The following is a 23590-nucleotide window of genomic DNA, read 5'->3' as shown; positions in this document are numbered from 1 at the left end:
AAATTAAGTATTTACAATTAACCTACTTAAAAATAATAAAAATTGGATCAAATGAGAACTTTAATAAGTAGACAGAAGTAGATTGTAATATTACAAACAGTAGTATAAAAATCCTTAGCGCAATAATGTAGTTTAAAAAAAACCTCTTTAGGCCTAGACCTCAGATTTCTGTACCTGTCTCACGATCATTTGTCAATCTTATAGGCAAGGTGGCTTTCTGACCCACGCCGTCGACTATTTGGGTCTAGGACAAGCCGGTTTCCTTACGATGTTTTCCTTCACCGTTCAAACAAATGTTAAATGCGCACATAGAAAGAAAGTCTATTGGTGCAAAGCTGGGGATCGAACCTACTACCTCAAGGATGGATGGATCACACGCTGGAGCCTCTAGAGTCTAGACCTACACTGCTCCTTTGTATACGTAGTTACCATTCAGAAATATAAAGTCAATTAGAATTAAACGAACGCGACGCGACTAATCGGCATATGAACTATTAAATTACATTTATTACTTACTTTTATTCTTGCAAATGCTAAAACAATAATTATATTGTATACATCTCATACAATTGTGATAAATAAAGTCAAAATATCGCTCGTATTAACAAAATTTTACAAATATTTCTCTTTATTTTATCGAAACCAGTAAAGGTAAACTAAACTGATGTTAACTGATTTTGATGATATGGACGGAAACTGATTTAAATCAACATGTGTAAATTGTGTACACAGATTTAGGTATACATGCTAGGATACCTTTTTTATGTGATAGGAGGCAAACAGGTAGGAGGCTCACCTGATGTTATGTGATACCGCTGCCTATAGACATTGACAAAATAATTGGTACGCTCTTTGCTGGAAGGATCCTAAGCCGAATAGGTTCGGAAATGCTTCAGTGGGCAGCTGGTTCGACATAGTGGTGGTGCGCTAAAACTGATTAAAAAACCGCTCAGTTGTGATACGGGTGGAATTCTGCCTTAACTTCCGATAATGAAAATTAACAACCCCTTGAACAACTAAATAGTTCATTATATAGCTAATAATATTATTAATAAAAAATATTATTATTTAAATTATTGAGCAGTTAATAAGACATATTTGTACCTACTACATTTTATTTCTAAATCAACAATTGCTACGGGTCTTTTGAAGTCGTTTCATAAAACCAATTTATTGCAGTAAAAACGAAGATGTGTGAGTGTAGTAATAATTGAACGCTATTTAGACCTTTACCAATAAGTAGGTTACACATTGTGAAATGCTTGAATGGAGCGCAAGCAAAGATAACAGAGGTCAAAAAAATTTTTTTCTGTAAAAAGAATAGATGTATTATCTTTGTTGATAAGACTTGATTGCTTTAGTCTAAAAAGGTTTTATATATCATTATATTGCTCTTTTGTTTTATGGCATATCCGTTTCCCTTCTTTTTCTATTTCAACTCCTAAAGCAGGTACTTTTACGATTATTTAATTAATCTAATCTTTATTAAAATTACATTTTGTTTTCCATCTCCATACGAGCAAAAGTTTGACGTGCACATAGAAAGCCCATTGATGTACAGCCGGGGATCAAATTTATATCAGGGATGAGACTCGCACGCTGAACTCATTGTTTTATTCTACATAGTGTTTTTTAGGCTTAAATAAGCCCTAGTGTTATAATAATTTCACCCCTGGAAAGCCGGAATGTCCAGAAAATTTTCTATTTTTTGTTTATAGAAATCGCAGATGAAGTTTTTTTAATAAGTGATTCCACCGCTTGGACACTGACATTGCCATAGGGCTCGCAGGTGCGTTATTGGCAATTTATTGAAGTTTGTTGAAGGAAAATCTTTAGTTATAGAAATATTTTAGTTATTCAGTTAATTAAACTAAATTTGGCGATACAAATAACTTCCTTTTAAAATTTTCATATCACTCATTGCATAAGTACGAAAAAAATAGCTGACTAACCATAGAAGCTGCGCACGATTGTCGAGGTAGTGGATAGCACCAATCATTTTGTTTGTCAATACACCAGGGGCGTGGTCAATACGAACGGCTTTAAGTATATCAACCACAAATATGACCTTTATTGCTTGGAAATAAGCTCCTCAATAAGGAACGTATATATTTTAACGCGATACTTGACATGGTAAAGTGAACTGTATTTTAATGTCTTAAAGTAGGGTTTCGCTTGTTATCTTCTGGAGGTAGTGGGTATATTTTGTAAACATGCTAATGAAGTGTAGTGGTCGAGTTTGTGGTCGTTGGTCATGCAGAGGGCACGTCAGCAATCATTTGTGCTATTTGACATTGTGATTAGAAATAGTTTTAGAAACTATTAGTGAAGTGAAGTGATTAATTGAACGAATAACAATTTATGAACGGACGGAATTTGTGTAAAAAGGGTAAGAAAATAATAAACGTAACAATGATCTAGTATTATGAAAATTGGCCATGGGGACTTCGTCCTAATACGATCTTTTTACTAAGCTACACACCAATACATGGACCATTTCCTATGCCATAGAGGTGGTCGCTTTTCCGGAATAAAAATGCAACAATTTATTCTCATTTTTTAAATTGTCCTCTCCATAAAAACTTACATCAGATCAAGTAATATATAAAAACTACTGGAATTGGTCCTTCTTCGGGTTTTACGCTTAGCAACATATTTTGCGATAATTGTTATCTATATAGATTAAAATGCATCTTAAGATCAATCTGAAGATACGTCAATGTGGTTTTGTGGTGGCCTTCATATAGGTTCATATAGGAGAAGTATATACCTACCATGTAATATATATATGTCACTTAAGAAATATAAGTTATATTTCTAGATAGCTATTATTCGTATATTAGCTATAGTTACCATAGATAGTTGTCTATGAAATTTCTCAGTAGGTACTGCGATCTTGTTGATCTACGCGACCGACGGATCACTAACTAACTACTAATTTAATTTCCACAAAGAATTGTAGACCACTATAAATATTGCTGTCTTTTTCATTTTTTCCGCTTAAACAGAGATAACAAGTCATAAACTCCGTAGACAATAGTGATCGAATAAAGACGTAATACCTAAAATTTATCAACTAACCACAACAAATCAGCACTACTTTTAGAATATGTATGTATGTATAAGAATAGATTATTGTATTTTTACATATAATTTCGGATTTTAATATGTACAAAAAAAAATCTTAAGTCTCTATCCAAGCCTTTTTATTAATAACGATTTAAATTAAATTTTAGACGCTTAACAGTACTAGATCAGAAAGAACTATCATTTGTACGATTGTTACGCTCAATTAATTGAACGTATATTTTTTATCTGTTCAACTCTGCACTCTATGACTTCAATATCAGTCTGTTGTACATTTTTTTTAAATACCAGCGAGGCTTCTGACCTTCTGATTGTCTATTGGGTATCACTTAACATCAGGTGAGCCTCTTGCCTGTTTGCCCTGTTAAAAGAAATAATTGTCAGCCATACAAGGGTACTGTTATCCTTAAGGATAAAACACTAGAAACATTTGATTTATGTTTGACAGTGTTATCCACAGATAGACACGGCTCTTATAGGTCACGTGATCGAATCGTAGATGTGCACAAATTGATATCTCTATTAGCGTATTTATAACCCACTCATACGACGAGGAAAAGATAAGAAGTAAACCTACTTGAGACAAGAGTCGAATGCCGATCACTATGGAATGAAAAGTTGTCATAGAACTGGACTCACTCTTGGAATAGGACCATTAGCTTATTTTACGAATCAAAGATACTTTATTTTTTTAAATAGTTACATTCACAAAAAAAAATATGGTAGGTTAGTTGTGTACGTGTTCTTGAGAAAAATATAATCCGCAAATAAATATATATATATAACTATTATTAACTGGGTTTAAGTAAATGAATATTTATACATATATTGTATATCTTTTCTACACATATATAATAGATATTTCATTTTTTAACATTAAAAAATTACCAAAATTCCTTTATATACACTAAGAAAAATGTGTAGTTGCATCATTTGAAATTCATCACTTACCTAGGCAAATAAGGATTGTGAAAAATTTAAAAGATAAAGCCTTGTTAATATTACGCTTAAATATTTTGCATATACATATAAAATTTCACATAAACACGCTCGCTCTCTAAAATAAATTTAGTGTAGATAACGTACAGCTCAATTTGATTCTTCTCCTCGATAGATATTTTTTTTAGAAAATTATTGATAATGTTCCATAAATATACAGTCGAAAGATAATTAAGATTCCACGTTTGTATAACCATTAACCAAGGTTTATTTTTGTGAGCTAGGAGGCCAATTCTGTAGTCAATGACACACACAAGTTTTTAGAGACGGCGCTGCGCTAGTTCATTAATTTTGTAGCGTAGATATTTTATTGAATGTGATATACGTATCGTCTAAAATCAAGGCAAAATACAGCGAGTAAAATGTAAGAAGCGCAGTTTCGGTATTATAGATTATACCACAAACAAATTCAGAGATTATAGAAATTTTTGAATTTCTAAACAGGCTGGATGTCACATAGAGTTGTCAGGTGTGTCAACACTCATTAATTAATCAATAAATCAAATCATTGTTATGATGTTATTAAAATTTATATCAATACAATATAATAATTACTGATACTGTATATACATGTTTACGTCATCAAGCACTAAAGATCGGTAATCAACGACAAAATGTTAATTAAAATAATGGGATAAGTTATAAGAAATAAAATTGTAGTTGATACAAATGTTTCATAGCGGTTCGACTTCCGACAAATAATTTTTTTTTCGTTAGAATGCCATAACTTTTTCCATTTTAGCGCAGAGTCTGTGACATCTGTTATTTAGACTCTACTGTTATTAAATCATATCTAGTGCGCATTGCGCATTATAATTAATCGAGGTCATTCAATTTGAGGACCAAAAAATTTAACAGAAGGCTCGAAAAAATTTAGATGAATTCGTATGGAGAATAAATTTCCGGAAATGCGTTTGAAAATTGTTTTTATGATTGAAATATTCACTGGCGTAAGTGTAAATCTATCTCCAGTCCAGCGATAAAAATATTGTTTGAATAAAATTTAAACCCGTAATTTCTTGACATAAGACTTACGGGGCTTTTCTACGCAACGTGATATTATGGCAGTCTCAAATAAAACTAATTGAATGTTATATTGAATAACATTCAATATAAACCATAAATTTTCATTAATAATAGAGGTTTATATTCATAGAAGGTAATTATGAGACATTTATGTATATATAAATTTAGAAGCTAATACAAAGCTAGCCTATTGAAGGTTCATGTGTATACACATAAATTATTGAATAGATTGTTAGCATCGAATATTCGTTATTTAACGTATAAAAAAATTTCAAGAAGGCATTAATTTTTATAATATAATAAGACCTCAATGGTCTCAATTAAGCTGTGAACCATATTGAATCTTGCGTAAAGCAGGTTGTATTTCCCAATCCTCCCTCCCTCCAGAGCCAATTGTCGGATTTCAGCTGTGGCAGGTCCTCTTCCATTTTGTCTATGCTTTGATGGTCTATTGAAATTGTGTGTTAATTGAAAAATTCTGTGTATTTACAATACCCAATGGCATGGAGCAAACTTTCTGCGTCGGTTTCTTTGGTATTTTATTTTACTAGACGAATAGGTTAATGTTTTATATCGTCCTGGATTTTCGGGACAAAGATCGGTTATGATAAATTATATAATGATTTAGCGTACAAGCTTGTGTTAATTACGGATAAAGAAAATAATAGCTATTTATAAACCACCGGGATTTGCACCTTACAATGTAATTTTCAGAATAGCATAATAATAAAATTCATTTATTTAACCATAGCTAAATCCCTGCATATATATCCTATATAATCCCTCACGTATATATCCTAACTTTAACACCATCACCCAACACAGCCGAATTATAACGTATTTAATAATTTTTATTAATTTTTCCTTTCGTAAATGAACCTTTTTGTATATACATATTATGTATTCGGTTTAATATGGTTGTTTTTTGTTGTATATTTTAGCTATAGGTTTACGAAGTAAATAATTAAATAACCATATATACATAAAAGTATACTTTTAAGTCAACTTCAATAACAAGAAAATCATCAATATAGTCGATGTTTTACTTCGATTAAGTGTACACTTCAATATATAGACTGTGCGTAGAAAATAAACATGTTAAATGCATTAAAAATTGCATAATTGTATGAAATTCTGAACGCAAATAATGTATTGAGTTTTATAATCTAATCATTTATTGCCAGGTTCTAAGGAATAATCTAACAATGGTCACAACTGGTTTTATTGCAGCCATAGAGGTAGATAAGACAAAGTAGAGACGGGTGCACTATGGTACTGTACAATGCCGTGCAATCAGCGCCCGCCCGTTCCGTCATTGCCCGCCGAAGGCCTATCGGCACGTCCGCTTACCACAAAGCCCTATAATAAACTTTTACAACTCACATAAAATCCTGACTTTTTAACCCGAGTTATTTGAATTAATATCAATTCGGATTTCCTCAATGGGCTTTACTCGTCAAACTCTAAAGTTTTATGACAACTATATCGGAATAAAATTTAATTGAAATGTAGGAACCAAAAAAGTTTTGATTGCCGTTATCGGCTACCGAATTTGAATATTTACATTCAATATTTAAGGAATTAATTGAGTTGGGACTAGTTAGAATTCTTTGTCAAGGTGTGTGTCATATAAAAGAGTTAAACGTGCGCGCACCGACAAGTTTGACGATGGCAACATTGTATTATTGCCATAAATCAGTAACAATTGTCTTGAAAATAATAAAGATTATAATTGCATGCGTAAATAAAAAACCTTCCTATATATTTTATTATTGACACCTGGTTCTAAAATTTGTGTAGGTAGCAATTTTATACTCACAATGAAGATGGAAAATCGTATTTACGACCTCAAGGCAATCAAATTATTGTGTCAATAATAGAAAATTATTTTTATTTGAAGATCCAAACCTTATTGATTATACTGCGTTGACATAAGTCTATTGTTTGATTAATATATCAAGGCTGGCGGTTGTATACAAGCCAAGTGATAATAAAATTTCAAGTTTGAAACTGCGATGACGCAAGACCATTAAAAATACTTATTTGAGTTTTTCGGCATTCCATTCGCCTCTCCGGCCTTCATTACGCAGTCGTTCTGCAAACTCCGAAATTGGAAAAGACAACACTATATTGTTTCAATTTTAGTTCTTGCATTTGATAATTAGCACCTCCCGCTTCATATACGTGTAGCAACTGGGACAATTGCGTCTCAAAATTATTGCATATCTTCATCATAAAACTCCAATCACACGATCCTTTGAACGTAAGCTTTGGGGCTATTCGTTTTATCTTTGATATTTTATAGTATCTGTAAAACGACGGCACTAAGAGATGATTAAACGACATTCCACGTGTTTAAATCCGGGCGAACTCAGCTTATTGATATTGAAATTGAGAGCCATGCGTGTACTTTATGGATACATATAGGCGGTATGCTTTATGTAAGGATAGATAGGTAACTAGGATCAATAGTCGTACACTGTATTTAAGTTCACCATTAAAAAGAAAATGTTCGCAATTCATCTATACGACTCAACTTTAATATTTATACCTTATGGAGTCGTAAAACGATGAATAATGACGCTGCAGACGAGTTGGCTAGTGCTGTAATTACTTTGCTTTTATACTTAGCTTGGTATCTAGTCTTTTTGTTGTACAATTACTTTAGTCATACTTATATTTAGCTAAACGTAAATTTATTGTACTTTGAATGTAAATACATTTATTGTTTATTAAAACCTAAACATAATAATCAAATATACAGTGTTTACAATGTTTATGACCTATATAGTAATAATAAAAATAATTAAAAATTAAAGAATAAAGTTGGCACCTGGTAGATAGTACCGGTGACCACAGAGCTGGTGTTTTCCTCGCTCAACGAATAAGTATTGCAATACAGCGAGGAATTACTTCCAGCGTTAAACGTACACTGCCACAGGAACCAAACTTTTTTATTATTACTTTGTAGGATATGAAAATTGTAAATAAAAATTATACGTATGTAGTATGATGTATGTATGTATTTTTATTTTTGACCACAAAAATTTAAAATAGCGATCGAGAATGTTATATAAAGTTAGAAAACTGATGATTTTAATGATACCATATAAAATTTTCCTCGTTATGTAGCAATTAGGTAAATCCAAATTAACATGTTTACTTATGGTTTTGTATCATATTATACAAGGAAATGTTTAGGAAAGAAGCTAATCGCAATGGCTACTCAAAAACGTATAATCATTCATTTGAGATTTCTATTATGACAAAATCTTCAATTAAAATGTATTTAAGAAAAGAAACGACTTTATATTCGATTGGTACCTCCAACTTATTTGACATGGTAGCGGCTAAATACCGACAGAGTCGGCCAAACTATAAGCGGAGACATTCTTCTCGGACTCCTCTCCCCAGGGGAATGTTGACACAGAGCTACCAGGCTAGCCAAAGACCTTGGTGGGGGAGGACGCACTCGGAGAAGGAGAAGATGGATGTCTGCGGACGGCAGGCATGACTGCATCTTACACGTATATCTCCGGAGTAGTCGGCGTCAGGGTCGGGCGGGAGACGACAAGCGACCTAGTTTAAGTTAATTAGTCCTTTTTTACGAAAGGAGAGCTTGGATACCACCCCGCTGCCTAGCTTCTCGGCCATTGATCTGCCTGATTAGGCTATTAGAGGTCCTATATAATAACAGCCTCTTTGATAGTTATGACAATGCCGTCGACTGAATATAACTTTTTCATACGCCTTTATTCAGACACTACACTATTGTATTGAAATGTAGTTGGGAAAACTAAAATCTCCCGGAAAGAATATCAGGACATTGAACTACGGTCAGCCGATGTTAATGAGAACGATAAACACCGGAGGATCGTGTACCAAACTTACAAAAATGTTTGTGTAGGCTATAGGTATTGGCTCAGTGAAGCTGAGTTTTGATGTAATTAATGTTGGATGGAAAGGAAGATTGGCTTTTTTAGTAGATTTTAATTTTAGTAGGAAAGAAATAAATATAATTTCTTCGTAATACGAGTCCTCCATTAATTCGCAATTTTTTTGTAGTTTACAATAGATCTAGTAAGTTTTTTTCTGCCTTTAAGGCAGTTTTTGCCCAGCACCACCACTATGTGAAACCATCAGCTCGCTGAAGTATTTCCGAACCAATCCGTTTTGGGGTCCTTCGTGAAAATAGCGTACCAATTTTTGATCTTCCATCTGGCATTAAGAGTGTCCATGGGCGGCTTAATCTGCCCGTTTTCCCTCTGTTATATAAAAATTAATTAAAAAAAGTCGTGTATTAATAGTCGCAATCGTCTTTAGACATATGATAGGTATATATTGATATTTAATGTCAGTCAATATTTTTGAGAGCTCTTTGAGATAAAATACAATTTTGATAGTGCCTGTGCCTTTTGATTTGAATAACATATTTTAAATATAATTTCACCCAAAAGTCACATAAGCCAATTGATTAACTAGGCAGAAACCAAGAAATAAAAGTATATTAAGAAATTGTTTAATCTTTATTTAACAAAATAGTATTGAAATTGAGATTATTAAGATTGAGAAATTGCTATTGAACGTTTTTCTCTAACAATCAAGTATTACACATTTCATGTTTCACGTTTCTTATCTGTACCCGGAAAAAAATTATATAGTCATTGAATGTTTAATATAATGAAGTTATATAATATTATTAATATGTTCTACTTGTTATCTAATTTATGAGTTCATGTAATGTTTGATAAAACTAAAATTAAAACGCAAAACATGTAAAAAAAATATTATGCATACGTCTATAGTGACCAATATAAATAAATATTATGTTCATCAATTTAATAACACAAAAATATAGAGTATTAATAATATTATTAAACAAAGTACAAATAATAATTATTTAAATCTAAAGTTATCGTAAAACATTGATAAATAGAAAACTATTTTTTTTAAAGTTCTGCGTCTGTGGCTGTGTACCTTCAATGCTGGCAGTATTTCCTCGATGTATTGCCATAGTTATAGAGCGATGAAATCACCATCTCTGGGGTCAAACTTAAATCTTTAATTAGCGCCTGTGCTTTTGATCTCCACGGCCCAAGAGTCTAACTCTAAAGGGAGCAAAATTAATGTTGGAAGAAAGACTTATATTTCTAACGTTTTTTTACCGCCTGCTTTGCGGACGCGACAGGCTTTGTTCTTGCTGAAAGAAGGTGCGACCCAGCGTAGCCATCACGCCTCTCAAGTCATGCAAACCACTGGGCTAAAGCAGACACGTACTAAAGCAGACGCAAAAATGTTGTCCTTCTGACTTTCATTTGTTTTTATCTTGCTCACCACAATTCAATTGCTGTATTGTACTCGAATCATCGACTTGTCATGTAACATACTTAGCTTAAATTCATTTAACATTTTTTTTTGGTTTATTATGCTGTCTTACACGAATGTCTTTATAGATATGGCGGCATCTCATATTCTTAGTGCTGTGGAACCCACAGTGGGGGGAGGCGGTACACGAGGTGGGCGTGAACGGGAAGTCAACGTTGCTCTTGATGACCGGGACCTGTGGGTCCGATTTCAGACGCTCACCAATGAAATGATTGTTACCAAAAATGGCCGGTAAGTTTTTATTCAGTTATAATATTGTATACAAATATTGATTCATAACCATAGACATTTGTGTGAAGTTTAAAAAGCTTTACAAGAAATACATATTTGACACCATGAATCACATTTGCTATAGACATACACAAATAAATAAACTCGAAAACATTGTTGCAAACAATACCTTTTAAATACACTGTATAGGTATATAGGTAATAAATACAGTAATATTTATTGATAGGTAACATAAACCACAATTTTAATGGTTATTGACTAATCAACATTGTTAATATTTATTACAACAAATTTTTAGTCTTTGCCGTTGTTGTGTTGTATTCATCTGTTTCATTGTTTGGTCTGAAATAAGCTTTGCTGTGAATTGAAAAGTTCGTTTACCTACGCATGAATTAGAGATATTTGTATAACAATAGAGTTCATTGTTTTTAGTTTAACGCTTTTAAGTATTTTAATTTAAATATTAAGGGATATTAATAGACCTGTAATCACTAGTAATTTTTTTTCAATATTTAAATTTAATTTTTCATAAAAGGCATTTTGTGGCTGTACTACGAAATCGGTCACAGAGTCTTTGCCCCTATATAAACAGAAACAGTCCAATGGTACCATTAAAGCATTGTCTTTATTATCACAGGGTAAACAAAATTTTATAGAAAGAGACGCAACACAAATATCGCAGTTAGGAAAAAGTTTATTGTATATTTCGAGTTCAATTCCAGGGAGTTTTTCTACTGCTTATAATTAATCGTGCATAGATGGATTGTCTGGAAGAAACTATTTTTAGCAGTCCGCTCACATCCATTGTCTTCTTTAATTTTTATATTGTGATGTAAAATAAAATCATATAAGCTCTCTCACCTATAAATCAACAATAATTTTATTCGGGTTTTAAGAAAACACTTCATAAAAAAAATTGACTTCATTTATAGTAATTGCTTGTAAAATTTTAAGTGCAAAACCTCATTAGTACTAAATATGATATTTTTCTTAACATTTTACGTAAAAGAATAAATGCTAACTAATAACAAAACTTTTATTAAAAAAGAAATATAAGGATTCATTTATATATATTGTTTTTGCTAATTATTTTCTTGTTGTGTTTGTTATTGTCGGGAGAACGTTCTTATGAAAGAAAAGAAATAAGAAAATAGCGCGGAAATTAGAAATTTTAAGAATACTTAACCACCATATTAAGTAATCACTAAAGTAGTGCTTCGATCGGAGTTTATATTGATAAAATACATATAAAATAATTACAGTCGCTAATTGTTTATGGCATTAATCTTGAAAATCCATGTTTGTCACATGGCCAGTTATATGTCGCCATATACGCCCCAGAAACACAAACAAGAATTTTGTATTCAAAATCATCATAAAGCATTTTTAGTTAATTATAACAATTCGAAATCAATATTCATAGTGAAGACAGGGCAACGTCTGTCGGGTCTAGTAGATAATAAATAATGCAATTCTTGTGAATTCAGCCTACCAGCCTATATCCTTCCCACATGTACAACTGAAAACATCCAAACACAGTTGGATATTATCGGAACGAAAAACTACATTCAAATTTTAATCGTACTACGATACATTTAGTGTACATATATAGGTACATTTGCGAGTGCTAACAGGGTGCTGAGGGGCGGCTAGTTCTAAGCTATTAGCACTGTAGGTCTTGCTGATTAGCGCAGGACTTCTAAATGATACCGCCCGACTATGACGCTGCAACCCGTGACTCTGCTCTTCATTAAATCATTGAAATTCGTTTTCTTAAAAACATTACCTGGCAGAAGAAAGGGATTCTGGTTGGATAAAGAAAAACCAAAGAAATCGATGCTAAATTTACACTTATAAAATTCTTTGTTAACAAAACTTCTGACTCAAATAATAATTTAAAACAAATTAACGTTTTTCTATCAATAGCGAGACTAAATATTATCCCATTTTAACAGTTTTGTTTCTTCTGTGCTTTTTGGCAATCAACCCTAAGGCTAAACCCATTCTGTGCTGTGGTGCTGTCATGTGGTTTCCCATGGGCTAGAGCTACTGCCGGTCTTCTAACTCTAGAATATAGTGACGTTTTCGTTGTCTCACATACTGTTTTATGGTGAGTTGGCGGCGACTTCGTTCTGGTGACAGATTAACCGCTCTTTGTATTTAGCTGCAAGCCTCCGGATTTCCTCTTTGATGTTCTCATTTCAAGGTGTTCGTAATCTTTGTCGTTCTGTATCATGAAACTTGCAATTGCTCTTAGGATTTTGTTTTGTTGGAGTATATTTTTGTTAGTATGACTTGCGCTGCCCCACCGTTGGAGGCCATATGTCCAAATGGACTTTAGGACGACTTTATATAGAACAATAAACTGAAATAAAATAGTCTAATAAAAATATGGAAATAAATATAAACTTGCTATATCATATGCATATGCAACAATGCTATATCTAGTAAAAAACGAAATTCGAACAATGTTCTAAGTTTTGTTTGGTTGACTGATCGAGTTTATTACGTCTACCCACATTTTAGTTGCTGTTTTCTTTTGTTATTTTATATATGTACATCTGTGCACTCTAATTATTAATCTTAGTTTTACATATTGTTTCTCAGTAAGTGAATTATGTATCCAATTCTTACGAGAAATAATAAAGTTATTCTTAACACGAATATATAAGGAGTTTGTTGTCTAGCGAAAGTCTCGAGTTTCTTCCAAGCATCTGTAGTACCTGCTTTTTACATTTGATGTGATGATAAACAATGTTTACTAAATTGTCTTAATAATAAATAAATAACATACGTGGCTTTCTTCGCCCAATGGGGTTTCTCCTTCGAGGCCCTTTCTTCTTTACATTCTTAAAAACTTATTCAGTTACATTCCAAAACTCACATTACATACTTAAAAATCTTAAACAACATGTTGTCAACCTGTCCTGTGTTAATACAGAAATTATTATTAATGTTCAAAAATAGTTAAATTATAAATTGTAGAAATTATTTTCAAACACAGTTTACATGTCTAAAGGAAGAGGCTGGCATCCCGCAATATAGAGACTCCTAGTGGCGTAGATATTGCACTTTATTTTACCTAAATATCCTGTTATTGTGTATAATATTTTTTTTTATTTCTCTCTTAAATAACAGGAGTAATGGAAATTAAATATTTGTAATAACGGTTAAAAGCTAATTTGACTTGAAGGAAAACATCGTGAGAAAACCGGCTTGCCTTAGACCCATAAAAGTCGACGGCGTGTATCAGGCACAGGACTGATCACTTGCCTATTAGATTGACAAATGATCATGAAACAGATACAGAAATCCGAAGCCCAGACCTAAAAAGGTTGTCGCGCCGCTAATTTATTTATTATTATTAAAATAAACTAGATATGATCACCGCAATTAGTACCCCTTTACAAAAAATATTCTTCCGGTTTAAGCTGTCTTCTTTCAACACGGGATAAACACAATTCAAAAGAAAGAGACGAAGAAACTTTAGTTGAAGGAATGCAATATTACTGATTTATATAAGGGAGTTCTATTATATGCACTTAAAGTTGCCTTGTACCTCGTAGTTTATTAAGTATTTAAACATTGCGATAACCAGCAAAGTTGTTTTCAGATTTTATAGTTGCTTAACTATTGACTGTAAAATACAAACTAGAATCCGTTACAAAACATAATATTCAAAACGCAAGATAAATGCGGTCGTTAAATAAAATCCTCGTGATATTTGTGGGTTTATGTTGTTCTAACTATTCATACACCTTTTGTTTTAGACGAATGTTTCCCGTAGTAAAAGTAACGGCTAGCGGATTGGACCCTACGGCCATGTATACCGTTCTACTTGAATTTGTACAAGTTGATAGCCATCGCTGGAAATATGTTAATGGAGAGTGGGTAAGTACTTTTGAACTGTATTAGTATCTGACATAACTGCAGATAAGTTTCATCATCGAACGTCGAGGCAGAATACGAAATTCCACCCGTATAACCTCGAGTCGTTCCACACGTGAGCGTTTTTAATGCAGTTTTTGGAACTAGCTGCCCACTGAAGTATTTATGAACCAATTCAACTGAAAGTCCTAAGAGCGTACAGTTCTTAAAATTTACCGTTACCGGCATTAAACATTAAGTCTGGCATTAAGTCTCTTTTGGCGACGGTATCACTTAAAATCAGGTGAACCTCCTGCCTATTTTCCCTCTGTTTTATATAAAATTATGTTACGATGTTATTACGAGTTTAGATACGGTGCTTAAAATTCAATTAAAAAGATGTAATTAAAGAAAACACTTTTTTAACGGATTGAAGCTATGTATAAACTTATAATTATTTTACTTTAAATTAATTTGTAACGAAAATAAATAATTAACAATAATTTTCTAAATTTAAAAAGTAGAGATTGTTTATATTCGTCTCACGCAGTATCATCTTTGTAGGTTCCCGGCGGAAAGGCGGAAGTGCCGCCCTCTAACGCAATATACATACATCCTGAAAGCCCAAATTTTGGCGCGCATTGGATGAAGGAGCCGATATCGTTCGCTAAAGTGAAACTCACGAATAAAACCAATGGAAATGGCCAGGTACAGTTGAAATAATTGTGTAAACTCTATATAGGGTCGGTGAGATACTGGGAAACTTTCTGGTGTTATAGATTTGTTATGGAACGGTTGAATTGTCATCCCCAAATTAATGGAATAATTTGAGTCAAATCGAGTTATATGGGGTTTACTATTACTTATCTTCATAATCTTTATGTTTTGCAGTAGAGTTTGTAAAGTTTAAAAGCCTGCTTAATACTATACAATTTTTGGTCTCAACGATGTAATGAATCTCTTTAAAACTTTTATTTGATGATGGTGTTGTCGATTTAAGCGCAGGGGAAATGGTTTAAAAATTGAGGTACACAGAAGTGGAGAATGTCTATAATATATATGCACACTCATAATAGTAAACTGTGGAATAAACTCCCGGAGGGGATCTTCCCTGAGAGATACGACCTCCAGCTATTCGAAGTTCGTCGTATCCTCTAAAATGGGTGACCATTGGCTGCACTGACTGCTTTATGGGCGTCCCGTAGGCTCGTTTTCCCCCCTATTCTACCAATTCTTAAAAGGCCGGCAACGCATTCGCTAGCCCTCTTGCATTGAGAGTGTCCATAGGTGGTGATGTCACTTAACATCAGATGAACCTGTACGTTTTCCCCGTTCTATATTCTAGATTCGAAGAAGAAAGATTCCGTGGTAGATGGTGTATGTTTAAAACAATTAAAATAAAATATAACCAAACAACAAACAGTCTACTCTTCAGCTATTTGCTCTAGCAGCCTCTTTGTCTAGTTCTCATTAGTTCAAATGAGCATAATTAACAGTTCAGTACTGAGAACTTTTGAATGTAGAAAGTCGATACAGTTTCAATAACCATTCTCACGCTCGAATGTGATCGATAAAAGCAAACACTTTATATCCAGATCCATATGTTGACAGCTCAGTGTGAAATCTGTAGCTTTGCCAACTATTTAGCGGGTGCGCGTACGCACTATCATTTGTAATAATTATTGTCTCAACGCTATGTTTACTCTTCCCGTTATTATTATTCTACTTCAGTTAATATCAATTATTATTCAAAGTACACAGTTTATACATATCAATATTGTTATGAATAATAATGGGAGTAAATAGTGTTTAAAGATTTATGATAGATTATTAGTATTGCACAAACTTTCTAATGTTTATAAGGTATACGATACTCGATATAGTTTGCAAGCATTGTTCGTGCTTTTGTTTCGAGTTTTCGAGCTAGCGGATACTATCGCCAAAAACAATTAATTTACTAAAATATAATATTGATTAACTATAACTTATACAGTTTATTACTATTCTATTACGATAACTGTACACAATATTCCTGCTATGGGTGTGTTGTATCAGTTGTCACTTTCTAAATACTTTGACTCGTACGAATCGTATCATATGAAATCTTGTTTTCATTTATATACTTATTAGGTTAACTACTGGCGTTAGTCTTTTAGGTATAAGCGTAATTTATATATGTTTACATGTAGGTGATCAGCCTTTTGTGTCTGACTCACGCCATAGATTTTGTCGCGATGTTTTTTCTACACCGTACCAGCGAGTCTTAAATGCGCACATACGTCCATTGGTTCACAGTCGTTGCTTCGAACCTCAAGCCAACAATTCTTATTTATTACATAAGTTGATTAATAAACACACTATTTGTCGTGCTCATACATGAAAATCAACTTCACGTTTTCTCCTATTACTAATTTGGTAAATAATATAGATGAGAACAAGAAAATATGTAAAAAGTTTCATTATACTTCATTAAATTTCATTATACTTTGAGTAATGTTGGCCTATTGGCTTCAGCGTGCGACGTTCATCCCTGAGCTCGTAGGTTCGATCCCCGGCTGTACACCAATGGATTTTCTTTCTTTGAGCGCATTTAACATTCGCTCGAACTGTGGAGGAAAACATCGCGAGGAAACCGACTTGCTTTAGACCCAAAAAGTCGACGGCGTGCGGCAGGCAAAAAGGCTTGCTTATTCAATTTACAAATGATCATAAAACATGTACAGAAATCTGAGGCCCAGACCTAAACAGGTTGTAGCGCCGTTGATTTATTTTTATTTTATACTATATTAAAACACATATTTTTTCAGATAATGCTGAATTCCCTTCATAAATACGAGCCAAGGGTCCACCTAGTAAAGGTCGGCACAGATCTCCGTCGAATCATGACATATCCATTTCCTGAAACGCAATTTATCGCCGTAACTGCGTATCAGAACGAGGAAGTGACGTCACTGAAAATAAAATACAATCCATTTGCAAAAGCATTCCTGGATGCAAAAGAGAGACCTGAGGGCTATTACCAGAGGGACTTTGTTGGTACTCACTACCCTCAACAAAGCTCTTCGCCTCACCAGTACCCACAATGTAAGTATATGATTGAATCTGGAAGTTCCTAATTACGGATTTTTTAAATCAAAATTAATTAAATATAAAAAAATACTAATTATACAGCCAGAGATGGAATACATAACATATACAAAACGGGTAAAACGTTACGAAACTTATAAAGGAAGAAATCTATAAAAATTATCAAATACATTAAACTAAGTACCACCTAACTCGGCTGTGTGTGTGATGGAGTGTAAGTGGGGGTATGTACGTGAGTGTATGAATGTAAGGGTGAGCTAATGATGCAGGAGATTTAGCGTTATGAATATTGCTAATATACGAGTCTCGTAGGCATGAAAATATCATTTATAACTAATTGATTACGTAAATAAAATATCTAGGCGTAAAATTATAATTAATTCGGACGTTTATAAGTGTATTTTTTACCTAAATGAATAAAGTTATTTTGAGTTTGAGTTTGAACTAATGAAGTGTGCAATGGACTCCATGTACCTGAAAGATACTAACTCCAATTGTTTAAAAAGAGAGCATACATCAGACTCCTTACTCAGAGAATGGAAACTAAAACCTAGTCTATGGGCTGCCATGACTGCCCTTTATGGGCGTCCTATAGACTCATTTGCGGCCCTATCCTATAAAAATTTACATAAAGCGAGAGAGAGAGGTAAATAGTTATAATAGTTACGCTAAAAGAGCGCAATTAGACTTTATATTTTTTTATAATAACTAAAGAAATAGATAAATAAATATTGAATTCGTACTTATCAAATCAGAAAAATTGTTTTATACAATGATTCTAATTTATGGATCTATCGGTTTTCGGACGGATGAGCATAGAACACACAATAAATCAATGACAGGACGAATCATCTGTTATAAATAAATGAGACTACAGTACGCTACAGAATACTGTTTTAAGCCATGGTAGAGCTGTAATAGTTGGCCTAGTGGCTATTACAAAAAGTGTATTATTATTAGTAGACTTAGTGTTATGTAATTATTTTTAATCGCAACTATTCAAAATATATATCGTTAATCTAATATAACTATATATTATTATATATCATGTATGTATCTCACATGTTTCATTATTGATAAATAATTAAATTGTAATATTTAAAAAAATATAAATATATAAAATATTTATTTGTTATAAATAATTTTAACTAAAACTTTACTGTACTTAAAACTTAACAAGTTTGTCTTTTCACGCTATATTGGAATGTCAGAATTTTTGTTGTGAGTAAATGAAATTTTCTAATTAAATTGTAAGTATGACTCGGTTTAAAAGTTGATTTCTATCGATAAATAAACAGGACTACTCTACTGAACAAAAATATATTCATGTTCTAACAGTAACAGTTATAGTGTTGCAATATTCATAGCCTAGCTGTCAAAATGATAAAAAAGTTTCTAGAACAGAGGTTGATATCGTGGAGAATAGTATATATCACGAATTGAATAAACTACCTTGTTAAAGCGTTTTACATAAGATTTATAAGCCTAACAGTGTTCACTGCTATTTTTTTTACTAAATAATAATTACAGTTGGAGGCTGGTTTGTGACATCACAGCCATTATATGGAAGCGGAAATTCAGCGTCTAGGAGGCCAGCACCATATCCGCCACGCCCTCCTTCGCGGCCGCGAACTTTGTCGCCTCCCTGTAAGCAATTTTTACCCACGTCATAGTAATTATATGTTTAATAAATAACAATAAACTTAAATATTTTGATTATAAAACTATATTCGATTAGATAACATTTATTAATGATTGCATGTTTTTGGCATACGTCTTTTTTCTATAGTTTGGTATATTTATTTATTTATACTTTGTTACCATAATATACATAATTATACAAACAAAAAGTAAGTAGGTTACATAAGTTATTAGGCAACAGGCAGCCTTATCGCTAATAAGTGATTTCTTAAAGGTAAAGAAAAAAATACTAAGGATAAAGAAATGCATATCTAAGTCAACAAAAATAAATTTACAAGTAACACTGAAAAATTATACAAGTACCAGACTTCTTCTTCAGAATCTAAAATAAAATAAATAATAAAAATGTGTGCGTCTACTAGTGTACACGCGTAGGAAGTAAAACTTCTTTATGACCTTATTTTTCGAAAAATGATCTACTATATGCAATTTTACAGAAATTAGTATCATTGTTATCGTTATTATATATTTTTGTTATTAATGGCTTCGAATCTCTTCGAATCAACCTAGGTAGGAACAACAAAAAATGTGACGCGTAACCGAAAAATGTGACAGTAAATTTTTTTCCAACGCCGACAAAGATGTTTCACTTCAATAAAAAAATATATTTGGTTTACTTGCTAAATCCAGACATTTTATTTTAAAGCAAAAAACTCTCTCTTCGGCAGCTCATGTGTGAGCGTCATGGTCAGCAACAAAACAAAGCAAATAACTAAATTGTAGCTATTATAGTGATCAGGAATGTGATGCCATTATGAATATCCGATTTTTTATTAAACGTAAAATAATTCAGATTCTACAGAATATGTATAATTGATTTACAATATTGTTGCTAGCTACCTACAGCACCGCAGAGCGATCACCAGTCGCTACAAATAGCAGTTACACCTGGGCTGGAAGTAGCAGTTACTGGAGCTCGCAAGGAAACAGTTCACCTCAACCCAATACCTCCCCAGTACCCTATAGAACGCCCCCACACGCATACCCTGCCCCCATAGAATATTCGGCCCCCACGACAACGGCACCGGCGTCAGCACCCGCCCCCCTCTACCCGCTACAGTACGACGCGCCAAGCCAGCATCATTCACCATACTACCAACACGCATACGCTCCATACGCTCATCACGCTATTGAAGATATTTCGTATTGGCCGAATAGGTAATATTTTTAATACTCGTTTAGAAAGTGTAGCCCGTAGAAAAAATAAACATATATATTTTCATTATTGTGTATAGTTATAACTGTTTTTAAAAGAAGAAGAAAGATTGTTTTTTTTAAACTCTACATAATCAAAAATCTACATAGCCAAAAACAAAATTATACAGACAATAAGGAAATTAGATATTAACTTTAAACAATATTTCTACGTTCACAATTTTTCTAAATAAGAAATTTTATAATTAAAAATATAGCCTAGCTACAACTATAACGTTCTCCGTAAATATGAAAAAAATAAAGTAGTAGTCATCTTTTAGTCGATATCAACTTCGGGGCAATAATTACAGATAACACAACTTTCTCTGCAGCTGTGATACTTTTGACATTCAACACCTCTTATCCTCTGTCACCGTGACCACGCACGCTGAAAAGCACGCGCAACGTCGGATTTTTTTTTAAATTATGTAAATAAGTTAATAATAATACATAGCAAAAAGTGTTTTTCTTAAAAATTAAGTATTTGTTATTCGTTCTTTGATTCAGGCTACATTGTATTTTATTATTATCCGTTGTTTTACGTAATAAAGTTGATTTATCTTTATATAATTTCTTCAACGTATTTCTTCCAGTTTGAACAGCTACGGATACCAACCGTCTGAATACGTGGGTACCGGAGAAGTAGCGTATGCCACAGAAGGCATGCCTTTCGGAAGCGGTGCCCCACTTGAAGCGAGCAGTAACCAGGAGGAACGATCTACCCCCCAAGGCACTGAACATCAGAGTGCCGACCGTGAATATAAATATAATACTGAAGAGGATCGACATTCGCCCTGTGAAAATACAGCTTTACCCTCGCGTTCGCCACCCCAATGACATGCTTTAGTGAAATAAAATACTGTTTAACACGTGTGTTAAGTCCTGATTGTTACTCAAATCGATTGATTCTGATTGTTATTTAGATCTGTGATTGTCCGAAGATGCATAATAGACCAATTGCCCTGGGTAAAGTGAATTCTATAATAGACATTTACAAAATACGGTGGCTCGGCAATGCGATACATAAATTTTATATATCTGTATCCAAGACAGTTAGTCATTGCAATCTGTGCTTTCCAACGGCATTTTAGAGATTAAATTCAGTTTAAGATGCATTGAATACGTCAATCAAGTCAGAGCAGTTATCTGTATTTACCTATAATAATGTTTATTCCTGCCTGCTTTAATACATTTTCTGTTCAGTTCTTGATTCGTTATTGTAATACATTGTATATAAATCGAGTTCAAAACCTTTCCTACGGGATATCTCAGTTTTAATACGAAAAACGCTTGGTCATACTGTTAAAAAATAAAATAACATATGCCTTTATTTCATTCGTAGGTATATGTTTCATGTAAATAATAAATATTGTTCCGTACCGATAACGAAATAATTTTAAAATTATGCTTCGTAATATAATTTTAACTCACAGTTTGTGCGGAAAGAGAACCGGCGTGGTAGTGTCAAACTAGAATAATTCTTATACACGCGCCATTTCGTTGACTTTTTCGTATATATCATGATTAGTGTCAAATAATAATGACGAAACAGTGTTGCCAACATAACATAAAAGATAATTTAGCACTGCATCGTCCACATACCCCACGATGGTTGCTTTTCCGTATAGATTATGCAAAATGCTCTATTGATACAGTCGTTTAAAATTGTATCATAAATCAACAGCACAAGCATTTTCAGATATAGTTTCCGTCAATCTTTTCTAACCTAACCGTTTTTATGTAAAAAGTTAAGTCTTTTTTATTTAAATGTGTGATATTAGCGTTATTAAAACACTAATATTATGCCTAGTAACGTAAGATTAAATTTACAAGTAATTTATGGAACTAATGTTACGTTTCAGAGGAAAAAGTAGAGACTATCACGTGAACCATATAATATGTTTAATTGGAATCTACAATATTTTTGTACTTTATTCATTATTATTCAGGATTCTGAGGGCATACCTTCGATCCTAGTTGTAAATATTTAGACAAATGGAGTTAATACATACCTAATTGAATAATTATAAGATCTTAGAATATTATTGTAACTGCGATGTTTTCATTATTAGCTAATAAATGTTTTTGTTTAAGTTTTCTTTACATTTGACGTTGGCTACCGCAAGCTCTTAAAACCAATTAATCTCATAGATATATGATACAATCTATATAGAAAATTCTTTATTCTTTTTTTAACAGCGACATTCGATTGTCATCAAAATTCATAGATATTCTACAAAATGTAGCGACACTTACAAATCGGCTACAAAACACTGATAACCCTCAAAGGCGCTAACGATGTTTTTCTAACTAAGTGTATATACGTTTATGTACAACTTCTCGACGTTAGTCGAGGTTCCTCCCTTTAGGTTGGAGGAAAACATTAAAAATTGCAGATTAAACAAATTTTGAAAAGCTTCGTTTTTAATGATAATTTATAACGTCTTACATGAACAAAGTAACAAAAAAGGGCGTTGACATATCGAATAACGTCCAGTTTCGCGGTCATTTGGAAGGGAAGGCTAAATTAGCCTCCAAAAAGCTTGGTGTGCTCAGCAAGGCGAGACGGTACTTCACTCCGAGCCACCGCTTGCAACTCTATAAAGCGCAAATTTGGCCCCACATGGAATACCGGCGTTGCGTAGAGATGTTGGGTCCCTCTGCATCTTACCATGGGGAGTGTTCAGAAGAGTTGTTCGGTCTAATACCCGCAGCTGAGTTTCATTATCGGACGTCAAGGCCAAATACAAAATACCATCCGTATTACTTCGACGTCCGTCGTTCCACAACTGAGCGTTTTCTGAGGCAGTTTTTGCCGCGCACCACCACTATGTGGAACCAGCTGCCCACTGAAGTATTTCCGAACCAATTCGACTTAGGGTCCTTCAATAAAAGAGCGTACCAATTCTTGAAAGGCCGGCAACGCACTTGCGAGCCTTCTGGCAATGTGAGTGTCCATGGGCGGCGGTATCGCTTCACATCAGGTGAGCCTCTTGCCCGTTTGCCTGCTATT

At 33.3% G+C, this 23590-nt stretch overlaps 1 protein-coding gene and 1 long non-coding RNA gene across 2 annotated transcripts; one reads left to right on the top strand and one right to left on the bottom strand.

Annotated features, from left to right (window-relative positions):
• Positions 1-2262: 2262 nt before the first annotated feature.
• LOC123707128 (T-related protein) lies at positions 2263-21953 on the top strand. The gene is made up of 8 exons (XM_045656938.1): positions 2263-2389; positions 10566-10728; positions 14499-14619; positions 15160-15303; positions 17403-17679; positions 19213-19329; positions 20220-20541; positions 21171-21953. Exons 1-8 carry the CDS (start codon positions 2362-2364, stop codon positions 21412-21414), a joined length of 1416 nt encoding a protein of 471 aa, XP_045512894.1. The 5' UTR covers positions 2263-2361; the 3' UTR covers positions 21415-21953.
• Positions 17416-22081, bottom strand: LOC123707129. The gene is made up of 3 exons (XR_006753460.1): positions 22009-22081; positions 19211-19327; positions 17416-17546 (listed from the first exon to the last, which is right to left on the bottom strand). It is a non-coding gene; the product is annotated as an uncharacterized LOC123707129 (long non-coding RNA).
• Between the last annotated feature and the right edge of the window lie 1509 nt (positions 22082-23590).

The sequence above is a fragment of the Pieris brassicae genome, chromosome 3 (genome assembly GCF_905147105.1).
Source record: "Pieris brassicae chromosome 3, ilPieBrab1.1, whole genome shotgun sequence".
Classification (NCBI taxonomy): domain Eukaryota; kingdom Metazoa; phylum Arthropoda; class Insecta; order Lepidoptera; family Pieridae; genus Pieris; species Pieris brassicae.
Note: the sequence above shows the minus strand (reverse complement) of the source record. Positions and strands in the feature narration are given on the sequence as shown.